This window comes from Bos indicus x Bos taurus, chromosome 3, assembly GCF_003369695.1.
Source record: "Bos indicus x Bos taurus breed Angus x Brahman F1 hybrid chromosome 3, Bos_hybrid_MaternalHap_v2.0, whole genome shotgun sequence".
NCBI classification, from domain to species: Eukaryota; Metazoa; Chordata; class Mammalia; order Artiodactyla; family Bovidae; genus Bos; species Bos indicus x Bos taurus.
This window is the reverse complement of record NC_040078.1, coordinates 94,199,554-94,217,110: the sequence shown is the minus strand read 5'-3', so window position 1 is coordinate 94,217,110 and position 17,557 is coordinate 94,199,554. Positions and strand designations below refer to the sequence as shown.

Sequence of the window (17,557 nt, the reverse complement as noted above, 5' to 3'; positions counted from 1 at the left end):
AAAGGAACATTTCGTCCAAAGATGGGCACAATCAAAGACTGAAATGAGAGAAGCAGAAGAGATTAAGACGAGGTGGCAAGAATACATGAAGAACTATACCAAAAAAATATTTTAATGACCTGGATAATCACGATGGTGTGGTCACTCACCCAGAGCTAGACATTGTGGAGTGTGAAGTCAAGTGGGCCTTAGGAAGCACTGCTGCCAGTAAAGCTAGTGGCAGTGCTGGAATTCCAGCAGAGCTATTTAAAATCCAAAAGATGATGCTATTAAAGTGCTACACTCATTAGGCCAGCAAATTTGGAAAACTCAGCAGTGGCCACAAGACTGGAAAAGATCAATCTTCAATATTAAACAATGTTCAGACTACTGGCCAATTTCACTCATTTCCTATGCTAGTAAGGTTATGCTCAAAATCCTTCAAGTTAGGCTTCAGTGGTACGTGAACCAAGAACTACCAGATATTCAAGCTAGACTTAGAAAAGACAGAGGAACTAGAGATCAAATTGCCAACGTTTGCTGCATCATAGACAAAGCAAGAGAATTCCAGAAAAGCATCTACTTCTGTTTCATTGACTATGCTAAAGCCTTCAGTTGTGGATCATAACAAGCTGTGGAAAACTCTTCAAGAGATGGAAATACCAGACCCTTACCTGTCTCCTGAGAAACATGTATGTGAGTCAAGAAGCAACAGTTAGAACATTATGTGGAAGACTGACTGTTTCAAAATTAAGAAAGGAGTATGACAAGGCTATTTATTGTCACCCCATTTATTTAACTTGTTTGCATAGCACATTATGTGAAGTGCTGGGTTGGATGAGTTATAAGCTGGAATCAAGATTGCTTGGAAAAATATCAATAATCTCAGATATGCAGATAATATGACTTTAATGGCTGAAAGAGAAGAGGAACTAAAGAGTCTCTTGATGAGGGTGAAAGAGGAGAGTGAAAAAGCCAGCTTAAAACTCAATAGTAAAAAAGCTAAGATCATGGCACCTGGTCCAATTACTTCTTGGCAAATAGAAGGGGAAAAGGTGGAGTAATGACAGATTTCCTCTTCTTGGGCTCTAAAATCACTACAGATGGTGACTGCAAGCATGAAATTAGAAGACGATTGCTTCTTGGCAGGAAAGCTAAGGGCTTCCCAGGTGGCACTAGTGGTAAAGAACCCGTCTCCCATTGCAGGAGACTAAGAGATTTGGGTTCGATCCCTGGATTGGGAAGATCCCCGGAGAAGGGCATGGCAACCCACTCCAGTACCCTGGAGAAGGGCATGGCAATGCACTCCAGTATTCTTGCCCGGAGAATCCTATGGACAAAAGGAGCCTGGTCGGACACCACTTGGTGACTGAACGACAACAATATTGACTCTTTAAACAGAAATAGCAGATGTTACTGGTCTAAACACCCATGTCATATGATATTTTGAAGAGAAATTTTGCCTAAAAACAGCTTAGATTTTTTCCCCTGCTATGTATTTGCTTCCCCGGTGTCTCAGCGGTAAAGAATCCTCCTGCAGTGCAGGAGACACGGGACATGTGGGTTCTCTCCCTGGGTCAGACTTGACTAAAGAGACTGGGCATGTATATATTTGCTATATAGTCTTGGCTAAAAATGTTTGTTCTCAGTCAGCAATTTAACTTTCCTTATTTTTGACAGATATGTTCATCTCTTTCTTGCTTTTGAATAGGGGTCTCCACACCCAGCTTTCTCAATTGCATTTTCCTTTGAAGTTTTTAGGACTTCCCTGGTGGCTCAGACAGTAAAGTGTCTGCCTACAATGCGAGAGACCTGGGTTCAATCCCTGGGTTAGGAAGATCCTCTGGAGAAGGAAATGGTAACCCACTCCAGTACTCTTGCCTGGAAAATCCCATGGACAGAGGAATCTCATAGACTACAGTCCACAGGGGTCCATGGGGTCACAAAGAGTCGGACACGACTGAGTGACTTCACTTTGAAGTTTTTAGTGTTGTATTAATATGGTTTCCTGACCACAGTGTTGATCAGTATTGGTTTACTTCCTTTATACTCTGATCCTAAGTAATTTAGTATGTTCTTTTTCCTGCAGGTCTTTTGTGCTTCCTGCTGTAGCCTGAAATGTAAACTGTTATACATGGATAGAAAGGAAGCTAGAGTATGTGTAATCTGCCATTCAGTGCTAATGAATGGTAAGTATTAAAACAGGTTGAATTCACAGTTACTGAGACAGAACAAGAGAATGCCAGTGAAAAAACTCCTGATTTTTCCTGCCTTGCTCTTCAAGTTGCTCACCTTCTCAGATGTTGTAACTTTAACAGAAAAATTTGAAAATATCTTAGTATTTCAGAATTCCTGTGCCTAGTTTAATGAATAATTGCTAAATTCAGGTAAGTTTTGCAGGAAGAATGGAAATTTTTGTGGAAATCTGGTGCTACATGGCTGTTAATGTTCCTGTGAAGTAACTGGAGTGGGAGGGGGAGGGGGCTGTTGACCACTAAGTTGATGAAATATTTAAACTGGGCTGAGGTTTTCCTTTCGAGGGAAGAATTCTCTTTCTAGGGAATATCTTAATGACTGAATATATTCTTATTAACACCTTGGTTCACTCATCTTGTGAAAAATAAATATGTTTAGCATCTAGGATCAAAGAAAATTGCATTTTTCTATCATTTATCACCTTAGTACCACTTAGATTTGTTATGAGGATAATGATTTTGAATTTACTTATATGGTCAAAGAATATGGCCAGGAAAAGGTAAATATAGCTTATCCTGTGTTCACCTTTTGCAGGACTGGAAATAAATCCAAGGGCATTTTAGTTAAAACCAAACAAACCAATCAACCCCAGAGTATTCTTGTAAAAAGATGAAATAAAATTGATTAGACTATTTGGTGTTTTCTCTTTGAGTGCATCTTTGTACAGTTGCCAGAATAGTTACTAATAGACATGAAATGTTGGCGTTAGATACCAGTGCTGCTTACGCCAGGATAGTGTGTCTCCTGGAGGCTGAAACTTATCTGCTCAAAGCCCCTCCTGCTCTTTGTGTCTGCATTGCTCATAGTGATGTTTTCCTGTTGCTGGCTTATTAACCTATTGCATGTTATTTAATCTGATCTTTTCTGATTTCCTATGATCCACCCAGTTTCCTCCCATTTCTGAATTCTTATAATTTTGATCAAATATGAATTCATTCTCTTTACTCTTAAGGGTCATTTTTCAGATGGTGGTTATTTCACTCAGTGATCATTTCATTTTCAGATATTTATTCACAGATAATAGCATGCTGCTTAATTACAGTACCCAATACCTCTTTTATTTGATGAGGTCTTCCAACTTGATAGCTTGTTTTTTTAACTTGGCATAGCTAAAGATGAAGGAAATGGCAGAGGATTCATATGGAATACTTTCTTTTTTTATTAAGCCAAGGATGCCCTTAACAGGGGATCCTAAATTCTTCTTTTCCTGGTTTTTCCAGCATCTTTCCTTTCGCATGGCTTAGCCTGGTCTTTTACTGAATATTTAATTTGATGCTTTTCAGTGTTCCCTGTCCCTTTTTCCCTTTCTCCTTTTCTCTTCCTTCCCTCTTCCTGCCAGTGCTTTCAAAGGAACATAACTGTTGTTTTCTAACTTTGTCCTGCAGTTTGGAGGCAACAAGTATTCAAAATCTTATGGATCATTCTTTGATGCAGAATGAGATTTTTTAAAAAATGCTCCAAAAATTGGGTGATTTTATTCCTGAGCGTGTGATATTACCTGAGCCTAGATAATAAAATTTATATATTTCATTTCTGTAGCATCTTTCATCCTATTTACTTTGAAGACAATAGTTGATATGTCAGTAATTAGTAAAATTATGGAGTATGCAGAACCTTAACACATTTGTGATCATTCATACTGGTTGATGGCACTTATATGATATTGGCACATTTTCATGTTCAAATGGGTCCTGTGCTTTTGAGACACACCAGAGATGTGAAATGGTTGTTCTTGCTGTATACGTTTACACAGGGTAATGATTGCACGAAAGCAAACTTCATAGAAATGTTAAGATGTTTTCTTCTGAGCTTTAGGCTTCAGAATTTTTCAAATGAGATTTTACTTCAGCTGAGAAGAGCCTAAAAATGTAGAAATGAAACAAAAAATATCATACAACAGAGTTTTGCTCTTTTAGCCCCTGAGGTTTTTTTTTTTAATGCATTAAATATTAAACCTGCCCCACCACCAGAAAAGTCTAAATGCTATCCCAACTGTAAATCTTTAATAAGTTTAAACTTATTTTACTCCCTCTTAAGAGAATGTGTGGTCCTCTTTAAAGGAGCCAGGAGCCTATCATTAACCTCAAGACTAGTCTGCCGTCAGTCTGTATCAGAAGTATCCTGTAATTCTTATTTGTTGCTTCCAAATAGTTTACTTAACTACATGGTCTCCTTTACTGAATAAAATCACCTGTCTCCTTAATACCTTTATTAGCTGGAAGAGAGACATACTATGAGTGTTAATGAGGAGGAACTACATTATTTATCCAATATTGTGGAGGTCTTGATGTCCATATTTTGCAATCCATTCACATTGATTGTGTCTGTATTTGCTTTAGCTCAAGCCTGGGAGAACATGATGAGTGCCTCAAGCCAGAGCCCTAACCCTAACAATCCTGCTGAATACTGTTCTACTATCCCTCCCTTGCAGCAAGCTCAGGCCTCAGGAGCCCTGAGCTCTCCACCTCCCACTGTGATGGTACCTGTGGGAGTTTTAAAGCACCCTGGAGCAGAAGGTAGGGGATCATGTGCTATTCTTTCTCTTTTTCCTCACCAAGTTCCTCTGAAAAGGTGCTGATGTGATTTTACATCACAAGTCTTTAACACGCTGCAGATAAGTCCCTTTGGGTGGTTATTAAAGTGGAAGAACAGGTGAGAAATGTCTTGAGACTATTTCTGGGCAAATTAAGAATAATATTGTATTGCCTGATAATTTGGAGGCACCTCTAAAAATATGCCAATACCCTCTCCCACTTAAGAATGGAGTAATTACTTTGTTTTTACTTGAAAAGAGTTGAAGAATTTGAAGTCAGCCTGAAAAATCCTAGCCTCATGCCTACCTTAGTGTTCTTTGTAGGACTTTAAGAAGTGATAAAAATGAGAATTCTTTTTTCTGAACAGCCCATTCTAGTATCAATTTTTGGAATATATATTGCCATTTAAAAAAAATCTATCCATATAAAAATATGAAAATACTGTGTTAGGTGCACAGATCTTTATAAAATCAAACTTTAATTCTGATATCATATGATAGATGGAAAATTATAGACTCAACTTATTTTAGTTTATTATATCTTTATGATAATAGTATTGTTAGATGAAAGGCACTTTGTTAAGTTCAGGGGATTATGAATAGCAAAAGTAGCAATTATTTATTTCTTTAAAATGATCTTGTCAATAAGTCTCCCTTGATAATTAAACTCTGTATTCTTTCATTAATTTTATAACTTTTTTGTCTAGCAGTATTCCCTTCCCCTTGCTAAATAGCCCTCCTCCCCTTTTGAAGATCAAAAACTTCTATTGACATTATCATACTTTTCCCCATTTCCTCTTCTTTTCAGATCATCCCTTAGTCATTCTCGTGTTTTTATGAGCTCAGGTTTTCTTTCTTAAAATCTTTATCCTCTTTACATCTTTTGTTGTTTTTCCCTAGTCTCTCTTTGTTTTCACTGTTTGAATTGATTTTCAAAACTGGATTTGAAGAGATCATTTTTCCGGACTCAGTTTTCCAGCTTTTCCCCATCCTTTTACTAAAATGCAGACTTCTTTCACACTGCCAGATCAGTCTTTTTCTTTCTCAGCTACGCTTCAGCCAAAGATCTGGTCAGTTTGCTTCCCAGTTCTTTCATATCTGTGCCAGCTCTTCTTTAATTAGTTAATGATTCTTCAACATTCTTCAGGGCATCTTTTGCCCTTTCAAAATGCTGTATCACTTTTCCAGATAGATACTTCATTCCTACAGAAACTTCATACTTTCTGGAGATTTGGACGTCTATTTCTAGATATTTTTTCCCTGATGTTTATTTCCTATGCACTTCAAACATTTTTCTTAGTTTATCTGTTTGTGTTAACAGGACAGAGTATGTGACAATCATAGGCGTATTTAATATTTTAAAGCAAAGTGTTTTAAATCTTTAAAACTGTGTTTAAAGATTATAGAATTAAGGGATTATAGAAGTAAGGAATATATTTAATTATAGAAGTAAGGAAGATATTTAAATGTGTATTTTATTAACTGATAACGACTTTTATGCACACAATTATGTTTATAATTATAAAATGCTAAATAGTGGTTTCTTTGTACATCTGAAATTGGTGACCTTCTCTTCTTGGTGTTAGAAACCCTACCAATGTCACAGTGATGCCTGTTTTATTTTTCTGGCTCCTCAAGTGGCTCAGCCCAGAGAGCAGAGGCGAGTTTGGTTTGCTGATGGGATCTTGCCTAATGGAGAAGTTGCTGATGCAGCCAAATTAACCATGAATGGAACTTCCTCTGCAGGAACCCTGGCTGTGGCACACGACCCAGTCAAGCCAGCAGCTACCAGTCCTCTACCAGCAGAGGTAAGAAAATAAAACAACAACTAAAAGTGAGTACTTTCTTTTCTCAGCATTGTGCTGCCTCTGTCTTGCCTTTTTCTGGATTGAGTGACCTTTCTGTGGAACCCTATAGACTTTTGATACAGTTTCGTGTGTGTGCGCGTGAATGTGCCTGCTTGTGTGTGCATTTAGGGCTAAAATAAATGTGGCAAAATCAGTTGTTCTTGTTGCTCTATATTTGGAAATTTTTTCAGGAGAAAGAATCTTATAAAGGGCGTTCTTGGGTGAGCTCAGCCTACCACTGTAGCTAGAGGTTGTGCTGGAGAGAATCTTGGTCCCCTGATACAGATATACATGTGTGTTCAGTCGCTCAGCCATGTCTGACACTGTGACCCCATGGACTGGAGCCTGCCAGGGTCCTCTGTCCATGGAATTCTCCAGGTAAGAATACTGGAGGTGGTTGCCATGCCCTCCTCCAGGGAATCTTCTCTATGCAGGGATTGCACCTACTTCTCCTGCATCTCTTGCATTGCAGGCAGATTCTTTTGCTGTCAAGGCACCAGGGAAACCCTGGTCCCATGATACACAAGCTTTTTAAAAGCATATTCCCCAGGTTCTGTGATAGCCTCCAAGAAGTTGTCGTGGTGAGGAAGGGCCAGGAAATAGGAAGATGGCTGAGGAATTAATCTGTCCCTTTGTCTTCAGTCTGAGTATCTCTACTTTTTTATGGTTTACCTGTAGTGTTTCCATGTAAGATTTTTTTTTTTCCCATGTAAGATTTTTAAAAAGGGATTCTAAAGCTTAAAAATAAGTTGAAAATCTACGGACTTAATGGGTAAAAGATTAGTTTATCTGAGGAAACGAGCTCATACTGTGTGGTCACATTTACTTTGTCTCTATAGGATATACTGGTCACATTTGGAGGTTTATTTTCAGAAGGGGACAAATATTATCTTCATTTTTTTTTGAGTCCGTGAAAGAATAGAGCCACCTAGGACCATAATTAGAAAGTATACACATAGGATTGTTTATACAATGGGTCCCGATCTTATTCCTATTTGCCCATTTAATATGGTGGTCAAGATTATAATAAGGTGATTAATTCCAGCTATGTGTGTTTGTCTTTTTTTTTTTTTTTAAGTAAAGTAAGAGGATCAGAATTAGGATAATGTTGCTACTTTTCAAGTTTTTATGGTTACTATTTATATTTATGTTCAGTAATATTTTTCTAGAAATTTACATGATTTTTGGATTTGGTTGCAGTTGAAATTACATGTTATTAAGATTAAATTTATTGACATACAGAGCTAAATTTCCTTTTTGGTGAAAGTACAGTAAACCATGTCACTGTCTTTGAGTATTTCTAAGTCTGTTTTAGGGGATTTTTCTATGGCTGCAGAGGACAATAGCAAGAACTATGACTGATTCTTCTTTGTATCTATAGAATGACTTTGTCAAGAAAATTTATTTTTTCTACGGTTGTTTATGTGGAAAAACTTCAAACCCACAGAAGAGCTGCAAGAATAGTACAGTGGACGCTTATATATCTTCATCCATATCCACCTGCTGTTGCCATTTTGCCACATTTTTACTTTACCCCCCCCACACATACCTTTTTTTTTGAGGAACCATTTGAGGATTAGTTGCAGTTTGTCACTTCAATACTTCAGCTTATGTTTCCTGAGAACAAGTCTTTTTTTTTTTTTTTTACTTAAGTACAATTACATGATAAAACAAATTTAACATATAATTCTATTATCAAGCATATCGTTCATATTCAGATTTCTTCAGTTGTTCCATGATGTTCTTATTCTTTCATTTACACATATGTATGTGTATATATATTTTATATATATAATTTTTTATTAAAATATTTTTTAAAAATTAGGATTCCATCAAGGATCACGGTTCTATTTAGTTCTTATGTTTCTTTGATTTTCTTTCATTGAGAACAGTTTTCCCACTTTTTTTTTTGTCTTTCACATCATTAATATTTTGAAGCATTTAGGCCATATTTGGCATAAAATCCTTAATTTGTGTTTGTTTTTGTCCTCATAAATAGTTTCAGATTAAATATTTTCAGCAAGAATGATACTATCATAAATGATGGTCATTTTTTACTGGAACACATTGAGAAGTATCAATTTATAGTTGGTTAAATTGATGTCTTTTGTGTATGACCACTGCAAAAGTAGCTTTTCCTCTTTGCAATTAAAAAGTAAAATGAGGGTGATACTTTGAGACTCTGGGTGTCCTGTTCTATAGTCTTTCAGCCAATGATCTTACTGCCCTTGGAGACAATCTTACCTGAATCAGTGATAACCATAGTGATTATACAGTAAAGATTATAGTGTTTTTCTTTCTGTGAAACTTATATGATAGGTTCTTAAAACATAAATTTTGTGAATGAATGAGCTAGCTCTAGTGAATGACTGTTTTAGTGAAACAGTTCAGGTCATTAAGAGAAACTAAAACAAGTTAGCTTTTCTGTGCTCTCACATTGTTCAATACTCTATTTTAATGTTTGTCTGATAAAATGAAGGGAAACAAATACTTTAAGGCCAGAGTTGAATATATTTTTTTCATTTTTATGATCTTATAGAGTGCCTGGCACTTATTTAAAAGATGCTCAGTAAATGAAACAAATTTCTTTTCATAGATATTTAAGTAGAGGCCAGATGACTACTTCTTATAATACTGAAAGGTAGATTTATCCATCATTAAATAACAAGTTGAATTAGGTTACTTTATTTCCTGTATTAGCCCTTTAGATCAATAATGTTTAGCCAATAAAATTTTCCAAATTTCATTATAGGGTGGTGTACTAAGAACACTGCAAAATTTTTAGCAAAAACCCACTAAAAACTTATAGTCCTAAATTATAGTTAATATAGACAAAAATATGTTAATGCCTGGGTGTTTTTTTTTAATAATTTTAATCTTTATTCAAGTATTTTATATATATATATAGTGACGTACTTAAGGAGCATTAATCTTTAGGATAATATTGATGAACATACATATATGTGTGTGTCTCTCTATATATACATATGAACACACACACACACGTAACCACCACCCAGGTAAAGATACACATATTTCCGTCGCCATAGAAGTTTCCTTCATGCCCTTTTTCTGTCAATACCTTCCCCCTTCCCCGTGCCCCCACCCTGGAAAATAAACATTATTCTGACATGTATCACCACAGATTTGTTTTGCCTGTTTTTGAATTTCATATAAATGGAAAAACATAGTATATGATGTTTTGTGTCTAGCTTCTTAAACTGTAATTAATGAGATTTATCCATGGTGTGTGCATCAAGAGTAAATATTTTTTTATTGCTGAGTAATGTTCCATCATATGGCTATGCCACAATTTACCTGTTTTCCTATTAATAGGCATTTGGATTGTTTCCATATTTGGGCTATTTGAGTAAAGCTGGTATAAACATTTTTAAACATGTTAAACAGTTTTTATGTGCTTTTCCTTTAACTCTTCTAAAGCTTTCTTTTTCAACAGTTGAAGGATTATTGATTCACAGTGTTGTATTATATATAGCAAAGTGTACAACAAAGTGATTCATTTATGCATATTATATATTTATGTATTCTTTTTCATATTCTTTTCCATATTCTTTTCCATTATAGATTATTACAAGATACTGACTATACAGTAGGAACTTGCTGTTTATCTATTTTATATAAACTAGTGTGTATATGTTAATCCCAAACTCCTAATTTATCACCTCCCCTTTTCCCCTTTAGGGAAAGTTTGTTTTCTAAGTCTGTGACTCTATTTCTGGTTTATAAATAAGTTTATTTGTATTACTGTTTTTAGATTCCATATATAAATACGTGACATTTGTCTTTCTCACTTACTTCGTTTAGTGTGATAATGTCTAGGTCTATCCAAGTTGCTACACATGGCATTATTTCATTCTTTTTTATGGCTGAGTAATATTCCTGTGTGTGTGTGTGTGTGTGTGTGTGTGTGTGTGTGTGTGTGTGTGTGTGTGTGTACACATACACACGTGCGCATGTGTGCATGATTCTTTGATACCCCATGGACTATGGCCCACCAGACTCCTCTGTCCATGGGATTTTCCAGGCAAGAATACTGAAGTGGGTTGCCATTTCCTCCTCCAGGGATCTCCCTGACCCAGGGATCGAACCCATGCCTCTTATGTCTCTTGCGTTGGCAGGCGGGTTCACCTGGGAAGCCCTATGTGTGTGTGTATGTGTGTATATGTGTGTATCTTCTTTACCCATTCATCTGTTAGTGGATGCTTAGGTTGCTTCTGTGTCATGTCTTGGCTGCTGTAAATAGTGCTTAAAGCTTCTGTTTCTTGCTTAAGTTGTGAAGAATAGAGAGAGTAGAGCATCATTTTAATAGCTCTCTGAGCATATTCTATTAAATTGTTAATTAAGTAGATTTAAACCCACTCAAGATGTATTCTGCAATATTATACTTTATTAAGTTTAGTTAATGTGATCTTCATGTTGATGCAAAGAAAAAGAACTTGAAATTTAATTTCATTACAAAGTAAATGAAAACTGTAGGTTATCAAAGTTAATTTTTTAAATTATAGTATAATATATATAACCTAAAATTTGCCTTTTTAATCATTTTAAATTACATTTACATTGTTGTATAACCATCACCCCAATTCTCAAAGTTACTTTGAAAAAGCCTATCACTAAGACTTTTAAGTAGATCCAAATGTGTAAATGTTCAGAAAGTATGAGATAATATTGAAATTTTGTTTCTGTTGCCACTGCTGGTTTAAAAAATATTTTTCTTTTATGGTAAAAGAAACCTTGGTAAAGGAACCTTTCTTTCATTACTATGATTTGATGATGTCAAAAGGAGAAACTATACAACTGTAAACATTTGCACATTTTCATTCATAGTTTAAGCCCAACCCTTGAGACTCACAGGTTAATGAGTATCTTATGCTATGTTTCAAAAAGTATGAATTTGAAGTTTTCACTTAAATTCCCATTTGTAGTCTTGACTATATCCTGCCAAATTCTTGAACTGTCTGTAATACGGTCTATGCCAATTTACTTTTCCTAGACGAATATTTCTCTATTCTCTGGAAGTATAACTCAGGTCGGAAGTCCTGTTGGCAGTGCAATGAACCTTATTCCTGAAGATGGCCTTCCTCCCATTCTCATCTCCACTGGGGTAAAAGGAGGTATGTAGACTTAGATGTTTAAACAGGGATAGTTATACATGCAAAATGTTGCCTTCCAATTAAGGGAATGAGAGTGAATTCAAGTAATAACCTCCTTTCTCTTTTCTAGCAACAAAAAAGTGATTATTCAGTGCCATGAAAAGCACTGTTGCTGTTAGTGATTGTTTTAGAGAATATATTTATGTTTTTATATTATAATTGCATTTGTTGAAAGGCTGTATTATTTTTAATTGTAATATAAATGTAGCTTATTGGCAGTTCTTTCTTTATATTCCAAAGCATATAATACTCTGTGAAGAGTTGCTCATAGTTCTAGGATTGACCCATGTTATACAGTCAGTATATTCATTTAACTTTTTGTTTTGAGTAGAATACACATTCAGAAATGTATATATAATAAGTGGAGAGCACAGAACATAAGTACCAGTTTTCTGTTAAAAAATATTTTTAGTGAGCCCTGGTAAGAAGCTAAGTTACTACTCAGTCAAAAGAATGCTTATCTCTATGTGAAATTTTCTTGTTGATAGATCCAGATCAGCACCCAGTCAGTACATTTTCAGGAGCTGGTTTTTTCCAATAATCTTTCCTCACTTTTGTCCTAGGCTTTTACCTTGTCTCCTTGCCTTCAGTTTTTCTCACCTTTATTTAATCTTGCACATTGGTGCCAGTTATCTTTTATTTTTTTTAAGTACAGTTATTTACAGTGTGTTAATTTCTGGTGTACAGCAAAGTAATTCAGTTATACATGTGTTTGTGTGTATATATATGTATGTGTGTGTGAGCGTGTGTATGTATATATATACTTTCTGATGTATTTTCCATTATGATTTGTAACAGGACATTGAATATAGTACCCTGTGCTGTGCAGTAGGACCCTGTTTTATATCCATTCCATATATAATAGTTTGCATCTGCTAGTCCCAAACTTCCAATCCAACCCTCCCCCACACGCCCATTTCCCTCGGCAGTGACAAATCTATTTTCTATGTCAGTGAGTCTGTTTCTGTTTTGTAGAGAATCTACATATAAGTGATATCAATTCTCTTTCTGACTTGCTTCGCTTAGTATAGTAATCTCTATGTCCATTCATGTAACTGCAAATGGCATTATTTCGCTTTTAATAGCTTAGTAATATTTCATTGTGTGTATATACACCATATCTTCTTTATCTGTTCCTTTGTCAGTGGACATTTAGGTTGTTTCCATGTCTTGGCTATTTTAAATGTTGCTACTCTGAACATAGGGAGGGGTGCGTGCATGTTTTCAAATTATAGTTTTGTCCAGGTATATGCCCAGAAGTTGAATTGCTGGATTATATGGCAAATCTATTTTTAGTTTTTTGAGGAATCCCCGTAGTGTTCTACATAATAGCTTCACCAATTTACATTCCCACCAGCAGTGTAGGAGGGTTCCCTTTTCCCCACAGCCTCTCCAGGATGTTATAGGTAGACTTTTTAGTGATAGCAATTCTGACTGGTATGAGGTGGTACTTCATTGTAGTTTTGATTTACATTTTTCTATGAGTGATGTTGAGCATCTTTTCTTTCATGTGCCTGTTGGCCATCTGTATGTCTTCTTTGGAGAAATGTCTCTTTAGGTTTTCTGCTCATTTTTGATTGGATTATTATTTGTTACTGAGATGTGTGAGCTGTTTGTATATTTTGGAAATTAAGCTCTTGTTGGTTGCATCATTTGCAAATATTTTCTCCTAGTCTGTAGATTTCCTTTTCATTTTGTTTATGATTTTCTTTGTGATGCAAAAGCTTATAATCTTGCTTAGGTCCAGTTATCTTTTTAAACATAGATATTATCATATACTGTTCTTGCTTAGAAAATTCAATGGGTTCCCAGTGCCTTCAGGATAAATTACTTCCTTTGACGTGTAGTATTCCTGGTAACTTTATTTCAATTTATTTAATTTTATTTTCAGCCACCACCCTAGTACTTTACAGGCATACTACAGATTATTTGCTGTTTTCTGAATGTTCACATTTCATACTTCCATGCTTTTTTTTATGGTGTGGAATAGTGGGAAGAACATGGACTTAATTAAGAGCTGGAAAAGCCTGAGTTTTAATTCCAGTACCAGTCCATTTTAGCTCTATGATCCAGTGAAAGACTCTCAGACCTGTCTTACTCTTTGCAACCCCATGGACTATACAGTCCATGGCATTCTCCAGACCAGAATTCTCCAGGCCAGAATACTGGAGTGGGTAGCCATTCCCTTCTCCAGGGGGATCTTCCCAACCCAACGATCAAACCCAGGTCTCCTGCTTTGCAGGCTGATTCTTTACCAACTGAGCCACCAGGGAAGCCCAAGAATACTGGAGTGGGTAGCCTATCCCTTCTCTAGCAGATCTTCCTGACCCAGGAATCGAACCAGGTCTCCTACATTGCAGGTGGATCGTTTATCAGCTGAGCTACCAGGGAAGCCCTTATGATCCAGTGGGCAAGTCATTTATCTCTCTGAATCCTTTTCCTATTTTTTTGTTTTCTTTTAAATTATGTAACTATACCTACTTAAGTATCATTATGAATATTAAATTAAATTTCATACCTGAAAATACATAATAAAATTCATACAAAGCAGGCATGTAATAAATATTTTTATTATTTTCCTTTCTTCTCTCTAGAATAGAATACCCTGCTATATGCCAGTCTCCTTGAATAACTCTTCAATCTTTCAAAATCCATATTAATGGAAAACTTCTCTGAATCCTACCTTGGATGTCTTTGTAGTAGTGTTTTACATCCTCATCTCTGTTTAAAGAGAAATTCTTATAGACTATTACTACATTAACACATTTTTCACTGTAATTTACGTACTGTAGCGGTCTGATTCTTTCACCTAAACCATGAATTCCTTCAGTCTGAATTCATGTTTGTGTCTTCTGTTCCTGTCATGGTGCTGGGCTGAATGTATCATACTGTCAAGTCCAGCTTGTGTCTCAGGTGCTGCAACAATGAACTTTCACATAAAGTTAAGTGTTCTTTTGATTGGATAATACTTCTTTACTAGAACTGTCTAAAAATATTCTTTTGTAATAAGTAAATTTGCCACTTAGGTTTCAAATTTGGGTTATTTTAATAAATCTTAAATTAATAAGAAATTAACTTGGCCTCTGTTGTTAAATTTAAGATTGTGTTTTCATTTCACATGTTATATGTGAAATTCTTATTATGATAGTTGGAGGATTTTTGTTAAATCAAAGTGTTGTTTTTAGACTGTGATATAAACCATTGTGTGGAGAAGTCTAAGCATAGGATAACTGTGTTACCATCCAAACTGGACTGGTTCACTTTTGAGAATGAAAGGGGCACTATTAACATGACACTAGGGTAGCAGATATAAACCTGTATTTGCCTATCTATAAATCAGTTGCTTTTTCCTATGAACAATGAGGCTGTTCCTCTATCAGATTTCTTTCTTGATTTGTCTCTTTAATCAGTCTCTTACACTGTTTTCTCCCTTTACAGACTATGCTGTGGAAGAGAAACCATCACAGATTTCAGTAATGCAGCAGTTGGAGGATGGTGGCCCTGACCCACTTGTATTTGTTTTAAATGCAAATTTGTTGTCAATGGTTAAAATTGTAAATTGTAAGTTGAAAATTTGTTTTTTTTTTTAATATAAATGAGGTACTGAGTCATAGATAATAAAGCTTTTAGATTCATTACACACAAGTATTTTTAATGAAATAAATCCTTAATGAAAACTGGTTGCTGAAGAAGTACATCTTAATGAAAACTGGGTACCAAAGAAGTTGGTTTGTATAAAATTATATATCCTTGAGGACAACTGTGGGACTGAGACTCTTGTTTTTAGTCAAAGGAGTGAGATAAGTGAATTCTCCATGGAGGAAAGCCAAACGGAACTTCTGAGTTAAGTTCTTCTTGAGATGAGTATGCCAAGTCACAACTCACCACTTGGATAACTAGAGGTGGATAAATTATCCAGGGGGATCAATTTATACATGCTAGGTTTAAATCTCAGAAACATTTAATCATGGTGCAAAACCTTATTTGGGAGTAGTGTTAACTAACACATAGTAAAACTTCAATGTATCACAAGTTAGAACTCAGAAGAAACTTCTCAATTCTTGGTGCTAGCTTCTTAGGCAACAGAATGAGAGAGAGGACAGTAACTTCAAATCTTGGTTCCAGTATCATACTGGAAAATGGAGAATGCATTTATCCTGGATGAATGTTAATAGGCAGAGTTTTGGAGAGACGAAGAAAGCACTGGGGAATAGTCCTCCAGTCTCACTGTGTATTTGCTTGCCCCCTTTCCTTCTAGGATCAAATTTTTAAATAATTCGCTTGCAATTTCAATTTACCATATCTAGTTTATATACTTAGAAAATAGCTAGTCTAGATTTCCTTAAGTGTGTACCATCTTAATATAGTTGGATTGGGCACCTTTTGTTTGGTATATAAAGAAACAATTCCCAGAGGGAAAGAAAGATCTTGTATTAGTGTTGATTTATATCATGTATCCATAATTTTATTTGAACCCTCTTTCAATTCCATTGAGAATCTTGTGTTGAAGTACAAATAATAAAAGTATCATGGACTGACATTGTTTTGAACTACATATAGCTTGTGTTGTTGTGGCTCTGCGTAGCCTTAAAGTGAAGAAGTGGAAGTAATTAGTCCAGAAAAGCCATGCATTTCACCACTTTTTACAGGATGAAGCCAGTTAAAGTTCTCTTGCTGGCTATCTGGAACTTTCTACCAGGAAAGACTATAAATAGCTAGACTCTTTCAATCACAGTTTAAATTTAGTAAGTGTACATCAAAATATATTTTCTGTAGGCCACAGCCTGAATCCAATCTAAGTGTTTGCTCCAAGCCAGAGGCATTGGTATGTTTTATTTTCTGCAATAGTCCTTTGGCTCAGTAGTGACAGTTCACAATTGAATTATACAAAGTCAGTGGGATCTATTTTATTCTTCAGTGTGTTAAAACAGAGAGTTCTGTGCATTTCTTAAGGGTAAGGATTGAGAAGAAGGTCTTCATTCATATATTTTTATTTCATCTTTAGATGTGAACAGGAAGTGCTGGTGTTTCACAACAAAGGGAATGCATGCAGTTGGCCAGTCTGAGATAGTCATTCTTCTGCAATGTCTACCAGATGAAAAGTGTTTGCCAAAGGATATCTTCAATCATTTTGTTCAGCTTTATCGGGATGCTCTGGCAGGTGGGGATACTTTATGAGTTTGTCTGCACCCTTTATAGTTGATAAAAAATTTTGGACTCAGATGGAAAATAATAGTCTTTAATTTGGAAGCCTGGCATTGGACTTTGGAATTATTGGCAAGTTAGAACTTGGCATAGTTTGAGGAAGTTATAAATTTTAATACTTTATCTAGTGTAGTTGTTATTATTTTACAAAGACTGTAATCAGAGTTGTAAGATAATCCACTGACCACAATGTAAGAATCTTTTCTTTTGATTGGTTTAGGACATGGTATTATTAACTGGTAGAAGGAAGGATAATGATAACTTGCTAACTTGTTTAATAATATTCATATAATCATAATGTAGATATTCATTTAATTTTCAAGTTTCAAAAACCACTAGCATGGGTGACTTTATTATGATTTCAAAGTAAATTATAAATATTATTAACTGTAACAATATGAAAGTAAATGCATAGCTATTAGAAGTTACTAAACACTCTATCCCTAGCTTAGTGGTTTCTCTGCTATATGTCACTCAGAAGACTGCAGAAGCCCTTATATGAACTGTCTTTATAATTCTTTTATGAATTTTTAATCTAAACTACATGTATTAATAATAATGTA

At 35.4% G+C, this 17,557-nt stretch overlaps 1 protein-coding gene across 4 annotated transcripts in view; it reads left to right on the top strand.

Annotated features, from left to right (window-relative positions):
* ZFYVE9 (zinc finger FYVE-type containing 9) overlaps positions 1-17,557 on the top strand; it is a 182,476-nt gene that overhangs the window by 114,912 nt on the left and 50,007 nt on the right. The window contains exons 5-10 of one of the 4 annotated variants that reach the window (XM_027537254.1): positions 2,069-2,168; positions 4,575-4,751; positions 6,407-6,576; positions 11,630-11,750; positions 15,228-15,350; positions 16,795-16,950. In XM_027537254.1, the coding sequence (XP_027393055.1) occupies positions 2,069-2,168; positions 4,575-4,751; positions 6,407-6,576; positions 11,630-11,750; positions 15,228-15,350; positions 16,795-16,950 (847 nt within the window). The remainder of the gene's footprint in view (positions 1-2,068; positions 2,169-4,574; positions 4,752-6,406; positions 6,577-11,629; positions 11,751-15,227; positions 15,351-16,794; positions 16,951-17,557) is intronic. The other 3 variants (XM_027537255.1, XM_027537257.1, XM_027537256.1) reach the window with 3 other exon arrangements.